Source organism: Schistocerca nitens, chromosome 7 (assembly GCF_023898315.1).
Source record: "Schistocerca nitens isolate TAMUIC-IGC-003100 chromosome 7, iqSchNite1.1, whole genome shotgun sequence".
NCBI lineage: Eukaryota > Metazoa > Arthropoda > Insecta > Orthoptera > Acrididae > Schistocerca > Schistocerca nitens.
The window spans coordinates 361,262,401-361,274,966 of record NC_064620.1 but is presented as its reverse complement, the minus strand read 5'-3'; the positions used below and the strand labels follow the sequence as shown (position 1 = coordinate 361,274,966).

General features: G+C 38.9%; 1 protein-coding gene across 1 annotated transcript in view; it reads left to right on the top strand.

The window, feature by feature from the left end:
* Window positions 1–12,108, top strand: part of LOC126195372 (odorant receptor Or2-like) — an 88,870-nt gene extending 76,762 nt beyond the window's left edge. The window contains exon 7 of the mRNA XM_049933946.1: window positions 11,976–12,108. Within this exon, the coding sequence (XP_049789903.1) occupies window positions 11,976–12,032 (57 nt within the window). The 3' untranslated portion in view covers window positions 12,033–12,108. The remainder of the gene's footprint in view (window positions 1–11,975) is intronic.
* Window positions 12,109–12,566: the final 458 nt, after the last annotated feature.

Below are 12,566 nucleotides of genomic sequence, written 5' to 3'. Positions count from 1 at the left end.
TTTTATAAATTTCTATGGAATGGTTTTTGTTCCTTCTGCCTTATTTGATCCTAAGTCCCCCAAAGTTCTTTTAAAGTCTGGTTTTAAAACGGGACTTCTATCTCTTCCCTGTCGACCCTTTTTCTTCTTCGATCAAGTCTTTCGCTCACAGAGGTTTTCAGTGCACTAATTGCAATTATCCGCTCTCTCCTTTACATTTAACAGTAGAATACCTATTGCACTGTTAAAATCACAGTCTTTACTTTTAATTTCGTAGAAGGTCATTTTTAGTTTTCTATGTACTGCATCCATCCTACCAACAATCATTCCTTTTTTGATTTTTTCACATTCTACATGCAGCCTTTTCGCTTAGCTTCCTTGAACTTCTTATTTATTTCGCTCTTAAGCACTTGTATTTCTGGATTGCCGAATTTCCGTGAACGCTTTTGTAATTCCTTCTTTCATCTTCTAAAGTATTTCTTCTTTTATAGATATTTTCTTTGCAGTTACGTTGCTTGTATCTACGGGTTCCTGTCCAACATTTTTCATTGCCTGTTTTAGAGATGTCCTTTTCTGTTCAAGTGAGCTGTCTGCTCAACTCTTCACTGTCGTAGGAGCTATAGCCTCAGAGAACTTCGTGTCTCTTCATTGTTTGGTATTTCCGTATACTACTTTCTTGCGGATTGATTCATCCCGATCAGTCTCTTAAACTACAGCCTACTCTTCATCATTATTAAATTTTAATCTGAGTCTATATCTGCTCCTGGATAAGGGTTAAAATCCAATTTCTTAATTCGGAATCTCTGCATTATCATGATGTAATCTAACTGAAGTCTTCTTGTATCCCCCGACCTTTTCCACATACACTTAAGTCTTGAACAGACTATTCGCTATTACTAACCGATATTTATTGCAGAATTTAATTTGTCTTTCTCCTAACTCCTTCATACTACCAAGCCCGTATCCTCTGGTAATCCTGGATCCCAGGTTTGATTCCCGGCGGGGTCAGGGGTTTTCACCCACCTTGGGACGACTGGGTGTTTGTGTTGTCCTCATAATTTCATCATCTTTCATGACATTGGCGAGACTGGACTGCGAAAATGTTGGGAATTTGCACGGGCGCTAATAACCGCGCAGTTGAGCGCCCCACAAACCAAACATCATCATCATCATCATCATCTGGATAATAATTTCCTGCTACTCTCTCTCCCCTACAGTCGCTTTTCAGTCCACCTTGATTATTAGATTTTCATTTAACGAAATACCTGTTGAATATCGTATATACTTTCTCTGTCTCTTCATCTTCTGCTTGGGACATCGGAATGTATACCTCAGCTATTGTTTTCGGTGTTGGTTTGTTGTCGATTCATGTGAGACCAAGCATATTACAGAACTGTTCACCGTAACTCACTCTCTGTCTTCCCTTCCTATTTATAGCAAGTCTTACTCCGTTATACAATTTTTTGCTTATGTTGATATTATCCTATACTTGCCTGACCAGAAATTCTTATTTTCTTTCCACTTCAACTATACCTAACACGTTCAAATTTCCGACATTCAGTGCCCAAACTCGTAAAATGTTTTCCTTTCCCGTGGTCACCTCCAACTTCGGAGTCCTCTCCCGGAAATCCGTTAGCGGATTAATCTGGAATGTATTGCCAATGGAGAGATCATCATTACACGTCTTTCAATTACAGGCCACATGTTCTTTTTATACTGAATATGTATCTTTAATACAGATTTCCCATTGCCTTCTGCATCCACATGCCGTTAATAATTGCTGATTGTTGTGTTGGCAGAAGAGCCAACACCGTTTTACTAGAGGAGGCCGAAACGCACGCGTTTTAGCTCACGCAGGCTAGCGTGAGGAGGGAAGAACTATACTGACTTGAGGTGTGGAACATTACAAGGAATTAGAATTCAGAAAGCGGACGCAATTACTTTGATACTTAACTTTAATCCATTAATGATGAACGTCGCTCTTGACGGTACATGATTCACAATATTATCTGTTCAGAATAGTAACTGAATATGGCGCCTTGCTAGGTCGTAGCAAATGACGTAGCTGAAGGCTATGCTACTGTCGTCTCTGCAAATGAGAGCGTATGTAGTCAGTGAACCATCGCTAGCAAAGTCGGCTGTACAACAGGGGCGAGTGCTAGGGAGACTCTCTAGACTAGACCTGTTGTGTGGTGACGCTCGGTCTGCTATCATTGATAGCGGCGACACGCGGGTCCGACGTATACTAACGGACCGTGGCCGATTTAAAGGGTACCACCTAGCAAGTGTGGTGTCTGGCGGTGACACCACATTGATTCTTCTGCCTTCAGGGGCAGTTTATCACCCTAAGTGCAAGATAGTGTCCTGAACCTTTGTCCGATCTTCCAATCTCTTTGACAAGGCCGTTAATGGAACTAGGATGAGTTCTTATAACGGAAGTCATTGACCGCCATTGCTGGTAATTTTCATTGAAAATATAAGCAGTAGCGAGGTTCGAACACGGAGCCGAGAACCTTTTGGTTACTGCCCATAGACCACGGGTCTAGAAGAAACAATTCGCACAAATGTGGAATACTAAAGTACTTAGGTATGAAGAGGTACACCTGAATTTCTCCGAGGCTATAGATAAAGCTGTAATGAACAGCTCAGTAGGCAGTTCAATTGAAGAGGAATGGACATATCTAGAAGGTTCAGTTTCAGAAAGAACAGAGTAACACGTAGGTACATGGAAGGTAACTACTAAAGAACCATGGATAAGAAAGAAATACTTTAGCTGATTGACGAAAGAAGGAAATACAAGAATATTCAGGGAAATTCTGGAATGCAGAAATACAAGCGGCTTGGGAGTGAAAGAAATAGGAAGTGCAGGGAAACTAAGGCGAAGTGGTAATATTAAAATGAGAAGAAATCGAAAATGAATTAATTGTCGGGAATTCTGAGAGAAAAGTCGAAACAATCTTCGATAAAATTAAAACTAAGGTTTATAAACCTATGAGTAAAATGGGAATTCGGCTGTTTAATGCAGAGGAGAGAGCGGATAGGTGAAAATATTACATTGAGTGCATCTACGAGGGGAGGAATTATTACGTGATACAAGAAAAAAGAGGAGTCGACAAGGAGAGTGAATCAGAAACACTCAGAAACACTGAGAATTTCCAGACGAGTAAAACTAAAGTGCATAATATATAAAAAATATGAGGGTTGGAACTTTAATAGTGGCAACTATTTATTTACGGCTCGTAAAAAATAGATACGTGTTTCAAAGTTTTCCTGACCTTCAAAGTAGTCGTCAGCATTGTGTGTAACCCGTTGCCAGCGATGTGGAAGTCGTAGGATACTCTTAGCAGTGACAGTTGGGTTGACAGTTTGAGCGGTGCGGTCTATTGCCTGACGAATTTGTAGCAGTTCTGAAGCGAGAGTCGTGAAGTGTGTCCTTTAGTTTAGAAAACGAGTTCAACTATCGAGGGCTTAAGTCTGGGGAGTGCAGTAGGTGGTATAGAACTTAGCAGCCCCATGAGTCAAACAAATCAGGGACAGTTTGCATTGTACGTGCTTGAGCATTGTCCTGCAAAATGATGTTCAGATCCTGCAGAAAGAGTTACCACTTCTTTCTCTATGCTATTAATTTTTGGAACCTACGACCAGCTTAGAGACAGAAGTGATGAAACTTTGTGCAGGACCTGAACATCATTTTTCAGGACAATGATCAAGCACATGCAATGCCGAATTACCAACACACATGCAAGCATTAACACAGTGATATAGCCTCTGAGATTTTTACATATAGTGTCACTAACAGTATGTGCAGTAAAATGAATCGCTACTATTTACTTAATTTGATGAACTGGTGTCTATAAAATTACAATTTCACAACATAAGAATACAACTACAAAGGTGCAGAAAACATCGTTACAGTCAAGAACCTGATAAAACAGATAACATTTGCTTTACAAAAGAATAGAAATAAACATATACATGTGTATTACAGGACTAGTGACATAAGAAAATAAATAAAAATGAGAGTATCCATCGAAATATTAACTTGACATATGAGAATTAAAAGAAAACATAGCACAATAAATAACCTTTAAAAGTCCTTCCAAAGTAAAAAATATATGACGAATGCAAATTAGATTTGAGGACAACTATTACTCATCATAGTGAATACAGATTAGTCTTAGAAGAAAAAAAATTCTACCAAATTAATCTTATCAGGTAAACACACAGAGACAGGAAGAACACAGACACAGGAAGAACACAGACACATGAGGGTACACATAGACTCGTAGTGGAATAACACAAAAGGAAAGGACAGTGTTTGGTCTCAGTGTAACTTTTAGTACTGCAGTACTTGTGGTACTTCATTTCTAATCAAAACTTCCTTTTTCAACAGATCTTTCTTCTTATTTCAACATTTGTTCCCACAAAAAAATCCTATTTTTCTGTATTTATACTTTCGTATCTTTCTTACCTCATCATTTGTTCCCAAGAAAGTCCTACCTAAACCTGTTGTCACTATTCCCTACTTACATCTGTTCATTTCCTCTTTCAGAATAATTGTTCCTCATTGTACAATGCTCTTTGGCCAAACCTTTTTCTATAGCTTCTCAGTGTATTTCTTCCCAACTCATCACAACTCATTTTCTTATATAGCATACCCCCTATTAAGCTAAATCAAATCTACTCAGCTCAGATACATAAACTAGAAAACGAGGCAATGCAGCAGTACAAACATTAACACAAACAAGAATGACAAAGTAATGCGAAGTGGCAAAGCAAGCAGCAGTATATCTAAATTAGCAAAGCAAATGTAACATTACAACTAATATAAGGCAATATGCAGCAAACAAAAAAATCAGTGGTAAATCTGGCTTATCAGAGTAGTACAAAGTGAAATTCAGTAGTACAATGCCTGACAAATTTCAGCAGCAAATGCAATAACTTATACCTAAATATGAGAAAGCACAAGCAGGAAAACTATTACAGTAAAGACAGCAATGCAGATAAGGGAACGTCTATTCAAATTCATAAACGTGAGTAATTCAGCTGTGTCATTACGTAAATACGTGTCGCCGACGTAGAATAGAAAATGTTTGTCTCTCTCAGTTAAATGATCACTTAGCTGTGTAATTCTGTGTTAGAGAAATATGGTACAAATGGCTCTGAGCACTATGGGACTCAACTGCTGTGGTCATTAGTCCCCTAGAACTTAGAACTACTTAAACCTAACTAACCTAAGGACATCACACACATCCATGCCCGAGGCAGGATTCGAACCTGCGACCGTAGCTGTCGCACGGTTCCTGACTGCGCGCCTAGAACCGCGAGACCACCAATATGGTACAAATGTGTAGAATTGTATAAACTAATACCATATTAGCTAGGGCACCTAGTGCTTGCCACACGCATAGTACACAAAGTAAGGGTAACCCCATTAGGGGTAATGTAATTATACCCTCAGACGTTACAGATTAAAACTACCGAATGAAATGTATCGCCGAAAAGCTTCTCTGTATTACAGTAGTTCAAAAATATTTCTTTAAAATGTTCCAAGTACAATAGGTAATCACTCAAATGCGTACATATAGCCGCTAAACTATAGTTCTTGCTATAAGATAATTGCTGTCATTGACTAACAGTAAAAATGTGCCAAGTGTCGTAGTTATCGTCGTCTATAAGCAAAGTTCTCCAGAAGTCCATGTACTTACCTTGTCATATACAAAAGTAAAGTGCTATATGTATAGATAGATATCGTAGTTATTACACCCACTGCTGTGACCTTGAAAGTACTGTACTGTAACGTATTGCTATGTCACGAAAATAACTGTCTCACTGTGGCTATGCCACAGAAGTCGCTACTGAAACATGTTTTACTTTTCAGAAAAACGCAGTAAAGCTTTGCAGACATAAAACAGACACAGCACATAAGTAATAATGAAGATTGTGTCACTCCTAAGTAGCGTCATACAATAATCGTGCAGCCTTCAAACAAAGCGAGTACTGTGTCATCTGTAATCGGTCAGAAAGAACTTTAAATAAAAAATGTTTTTTTTCCAAGTAAACCAAAATGTTGCAGTAAAATCTCATTAGCAGTATATGTTCCAAGAACGTGGACTTAATAGTCGTGACGTAATCGTGCAACTAACAAGCAAAAATGCACACACAATACGACTGTGTTTTCTGTTCCCTATGAAAGTGATCTCGTAAAATTACTGTCTTAATAAATTACATAGGTTGTTAACTAGATAGCTGACTTCAAAATATCGCTGCATGCGAAATGTGATATGGCGTAAAAGTAATGTGAAGTGAAAAACTTGATAACAATGACTAAGTGAGCACAAATTATTTCTCAATAAACGATTTTACACGAGAAATGTGGTATAATATTTTGTTGAAATGTTTTTTTTGATGACCAGTTAGGAGCAAACAGTAAGAAAATTAATGAAGCCAAACCTGTGGGTGTATATCATTACCAGATTTCTTAAATGTTTTAAATTTATGTGTAGTGGTAAAGAGTTTATAGTCAAAGTCGTCGTGACTCCGAGTTGCAAGTCTTACGTCGTGTCAGCGGTTTCTTCTCAAGGCTCACTGCACCTTGCCAACTACTTTTAAAATCTCCGAAATAGCCTGTGTTACTGCTTTCTGACTTTTCCGTATTTCTAAATCCTCGTGTCGGAGCGCGACTATCCTCTGAAGTATGTAACTCTTGTATCACGTGTGCCACCTATCTTGTACTTCCCGCATTTCTCTTCTGTGTTCCGTATTAATCTGATTTTGTTTGAGTTTCCTAATTTCCTCTTATTCTTTTTTGTTGTAAAGGCTACCGGTCTTTTAACATTCAAATCATTATCTACCTTCGTAGATAAATTAGTTAGCTGATCCGAAAATCTTGTACTTCCCGCATTTCTCTTTTGTGTTCCGTATTAATCTGATTTTGTTTGAGTTTCCTAATTTCCTCTTGTTCTTTTTTGTTGTAAAGGCTACCGGTCTTGTAACATTCAAATCATTATCTACCTTCGTAGATAAATTAGTTAGCTGATCCGAAAGTACGGCTACTTTTTCCGATAATGTGCTGATATCCTCCATGTGTTTTCCTGAATCAAGTTTTAGTGAGTCCATTTGTTTAGTAATCGTATCTACTGCATCCTTTAAGTTTTACTGATCTTTTATATTTTACGTAACCGTGTCGGTAGATGGAACTGAGTCAGTTTTAGCCTGCAAGGTGTCGTGATAATCATGTACAATAATCTGCACTTCTTTCATGTCAGCTTCATGATTCTGTAATGCGTCTTCATATCGCAAAATGATGGGCTGAAAACGTTCACAAATTTGCATTTTTACATCTTTAGAATATTTTTGATTTTTGGATTCGATTTCGGATGTCTCATTGGTTAAATCTTCACGTGTTTGTTCAAGTGGTTTTTCAATTGTGTCTAATTTTAGAAGTCGTTGCAATGTTTGTGTCTAACTTTTGAAGATATTGACCCATTGTGTTTAACTTTTGAAGCTTGTGGTTTATTTGTTTTTGCTTTTGAATTAATAGCAATAACAATGCATGAGTGACTGAAACATGTCCCATTGCGCTTTTCGGCAGTGCATCCACACCGTCAATACTTATATATCGAAAATCGCAAAATGATGGGCTGAAAACGTTCACAAATTTGCATTTTTACATCTTTAGAATACTTTTGATTTTTGGATTCGATTTCGGATGTCTCATTGGTTAAATCTTCACGTGTTTGTTCAAGTGGTTTTTCAATTGTGTCTAATTTTAGAAGTCGTTGCAATGTTTGTGTCTAACTTTTGAAGATTTTGTCCCATTGTGTTTAACTTTTGAAGCTTGTGGTTTATTTGTTTTTGCTTTTGAATTAATAGCAACAACAATGCATAAGTGACTGAAACATGTCCCATTGCGCTTTTCGGCAGTGCATCCACACCGTCAATACTTATATATCGAAAAACAGAAAGTGAGTCTTTAGTAAATTTAGAAACGGGTAAAAACACAAAACGTAAATCTATGACATTTGCAGGATTTCGTTTACTGAGCTTACTTCTCTTTACTTATCATCTTAGCACTGACCCACAACATCGCAGCGCAACGCAATCCGACTGCTCAAAAATGATAACCTAACTTCAAATAATTAAAGCAAAAGAATAGCTCTGAATAAGAACAAATCCTATCAATAACCTATACATTTCATAAGTCACTTACCTCACAAAAATCTTCATTGCACGAACTACTGCAATACAGTAAGCGTCAATAAGCGAGCTAAATAAAAAGTTCTAACTACTGAAGCCTATAACTACTAATAGGAATGTAGTTAGTAAAGGAAAGATTTTGTTGCAAAGCTAACAATGTATTTTTACCTCAATAATGTGACATCCTGTTCAAAAAATATATTTAATCGTCCGCGACATCCAGTTCGAAGAAATATATAATCATCGACAAAACAGACTTATTCATGACTGACACACGTCCAGATCGTCCGCTCGCGCTGACACTTCAAACCTCTAACCTCCATCACCGCTGGCTATTCACTCCCTACCTCCATCACTGCTGGCTGTTCACCTCAATCTTCCATCACTACTGGCGATTAACTAACAACAGCTAGTACGACTAGCAACAGAGTCTCTTAGAGAGTGCGCACAGCGCAGTCAGAGATTTAAGGCTGAGCGCTGCATACTGCTACCAACATATAAACACATGAACAGCCTACTTACACAGGTCTTCTCTTACACTAGGCATTATACCTGTTTTTCAGTGCTTCATTTCGTAATTGGTAGAAAGAGACTTTCCTTACATTCGTTGATGACTACAAGAGTTGAGACAAGACACGCTGTGGTAGTTGTAAACTGCACTGACGGAAAAAAAATCGCCGCAGTAAAGAGGAGTTGTGCGACGTATGCGAATGTTCGTAGGCGTCTTTCTGCATCTGAAAGATGACGTCTGTTCGGATTTCGCGCCAGTACCGTAATAGTGGCGCTAGTAGCTGCACTATGAGGATGCAAATTAGGTTTGCTTCAAGTACACGCTATAAAGGTCGTGAATGTTAGTGACCTTGGACGTGTTGAGTTGATTATAGCCAAGAATGCCTTTAAGGTGACACACACACCATTATCAGCACCTCCATGAGCTTGAACGAGGTCGTATTATAGTGCTACAAGAAGCTGGATGTTCCTTCTGCTATACTTCAAAATACTTGCCCGGCATGTAGCCAATGTACATTGCTGTTGGCTGCGATTGTCATCAGAGTATACAGTCGCAAGAAGACCTCATCTTACAGCATCTGCAGCAGCAATCTGAGGAGCAGTGGGCACCACGTGACAGAAAGAACTGTTCGAAATCAGGTACTTCAAGTACGCATCGAGTTAAACTCCCTGTAGCCTGCATGCCACTGACCTCATCGGAAGCAGGGTGGAGGACTGTTGTGTTTTCTGCCGAAAGCTGGATTTGCCTCAGAGCCAGTGAGGGACAAATATTGCTTAGAATGAGGCCAGCTGATTACCTGCAACCAAAATGTCTGTGTGCGAGACACACAGAACCTACATCTGAGTTATGGCCGGGGATGTAATTTCGAATGAGAGAAGCACTTTCGTGGTTTTTCCATGAACCCTGACAGGAAAATTTTAGATCGCTTCGACCTGTTGTTCTGGCAATCATGTACCACATTCTAGGGGGTGTTTTACAAGAGTATAATTCTCTCTCACATTCCGCTGTTGCAATCCAACATGCTCTACAGAGTGTGGATCGCCTGATTTGGCTACAACCGGGCACCTATGGAACGTCATTTGAGCGCAACTCCAGCATCGTCCATAAACAGCATTTAGTGTTCCTGTATTGACCGATCAAGTGCAACAGACATAGAACTCCATCGCGCAAATTGGCATACTGCAGACATACAACGCAATGGATGCAAGTTTGTATGCTTGCACTTAACATTCTGTCAGTTACAACGGTAAGTGCGAGATGAACCATTTCAAAGATGAAATGTTGGTACATGTCACATTTGAAATGGTTTATCTCACACTTCAATTAACCCGTCTTGCTTAAATATGTTACCTATACAAATGTATTCCAGAAATTTCATTACTCTACACTGATAATGTTTTGGTTTGGTGTTTCTTCTTCATCAGGGTGAGATCTGCGTGGAACAAGGGACCGAATGCTGAGAAAGAAAGGATCTTAAGAAATTATGATGTTATGAAGATAGGGGATAAGACAATGACGGAACTGATTGATAGACGGAAAGAGCAAGAAGGCCCGATGGGAGACGTTGGGTGCGTCTGCTTTACTACTGACGGAGGGAAAACTGGCCATGCACGTTAATATCTGGGTACCCGTTTTGAGGACGTAAGGAAGAAATGTTTCAGATTCTTCTAAGTATCTAAAGGGCGTTTCATTGTGTGGAGAGTGCAAGGTAGTTTGTCCCAAGGTCAGACTGCAGCATTTATGATGCCGATGACTCGCAGGCCATGTCTAGTGTAATGAGTGACAATCGACGGCTCTTCCTTTTCCTTTCCTCTGTCTTCATTCTCTGCTCCAAGGAGCTGAGTGAGTTGTTTCAGATCAGGCCCACTGAAGAGTTTTGGTTTTCTCCAGGCTAGATATCCTAGCTGGTTAAGCATGGTATAATGGGTTAAAATGGCTCTGAGCACTATGGGACTTAACAGCTATGGTCATCAGTCCCCTAGAACTTAGAACTACTTAAACCTAACTACCCTAAGGACATCACAAAACACCCAGCCATCACGAGGCAGAGAAAATCCCTGACCCCGCCGGGAATCGAACCCGGGAACCCGGGCGGGGGAAGCGAGAACGCTACCGCACGACCACGAGATTCGGGCTAAGCATGGTATAGACGGTATCCATATTGTACTAAATACATTTTATGAGGCGGGGAGATTCTCATTTACTCCTGGTAATAATAGTCCCAGACACAAACTGAAAAGTTTTGTACGCATTAGTTGGGTATCTTAGTGTGTGCATGCGTTACACAGGAGTGTGTGATCGATGATTGTGCGATATGTCCTTCACGTAGCAAAGGATAGAATATGGCTGTGAATAAGACAATGAATGCAGATTTACGTAACGGAAAAATTGTATACCAGTAAAATCTTTTCAATCCACACATTCACGGCTTTTGATCAGGAAGGTAACCTGTTCAAATTCCTACCCTTCGAATTTTTCTTCATAAAACAGGCATATATAAACAACGGTGTTTGGTCCCACGAACAACTTCGTGTTAGTATTGTCATACCAGGCATACATAAATTCCTTTTCATTTTTTCGATGAGTACAAATTAATACCAATTGAGACGACGGTGATTGCTTATCGGATGCTTGCTGAGGAACAGAAAGCTCGAAACTCTAAACGTACATCTTTATTTAGCAACTGAGCAAAATCATTTCAGGAAAATGCTAGGATCGTACTTCAAGTAAGCTCTTATCTCTGACATCCCGTAATATTTAGAGAGTGGCTTTAGTAGTCTTTGATCGATGATATAGCTTGCATGTTGTGGCGGTGTTAAAATGCAACTTTTATGTACCTTTAACACCCAACTATACCTAATGTATCGACGAAATACGAAATGCTGATAGTCCGAACTGTATTACAGCAATATAATCTGTCACAGGCATTTTGAGATCTACTTAAATTTATAAGGTACAGAAAAACAAGAGGCAAGAATGTCAAATAATTACAGCCTAATAGAAATTTTATGGTGAACATTTACAGATGTTGTGGTGTTAGGTAATAAGCATTCGAAAATGCATCGACGTTAAGATGATTGTATCCCTTTTACAGTAATAGAAGTACAGTTAATTTTTCATATGCATTATCTGATACCATGAAGTTTAATTAAGAAGTATCTGCTAAATATCTATATTAAACATTGTGTAGTAGCGTAATGTGTGAGATCTACATATCCACTGCATTTTGTAACTAATCAGAATTATAAAATATGTTGCTCCTGACACGTCTTTTCTTTTCTTACAGGTTTTGAATGTCTCATATTCATTCTTCACCATTCTTCGTAATTTCAAGGATGATTAGAAGTGCCTACTTCTGGTTGCGTTGCCTCTCCCGACGGAATTAACTACTTGTCTCGCTCTAGGATTACAATGAATCAGCTGTGTTACGAGTCACATTGATCAATAAAATGTTTTAGCAATTGCATCATAATGTTAATGTCAATGAACGAATTCCTATTCATAAACACACACACACACACACACACACACACACACACACACACGCACACACACACAAGCACATCCAAATGAAAGTCCAGAAGTTTCTTCAAATATGTTATATAACGTAGCTCAGAGACTGGGCGACTTGTCCATGGACAAATCATCGACGAAATTAAACACAGTTTGCGAACGGTAGAGTTAATCGAAGAACTAAAATATAATCTGGGCATTGTGTCCGATGCACTGTCTTTTTAAACATTAAGAGGTTCTGTGGAATATTGTAGTGCAAGGAATGCTTGCACAGAGTCTCATGACAACTGTTGCTGTGGGGATAGTACTAAAATTTTGAAATTTACTGATGTCCTCTGAATATACGCAACCGGAGAGAGTTTAA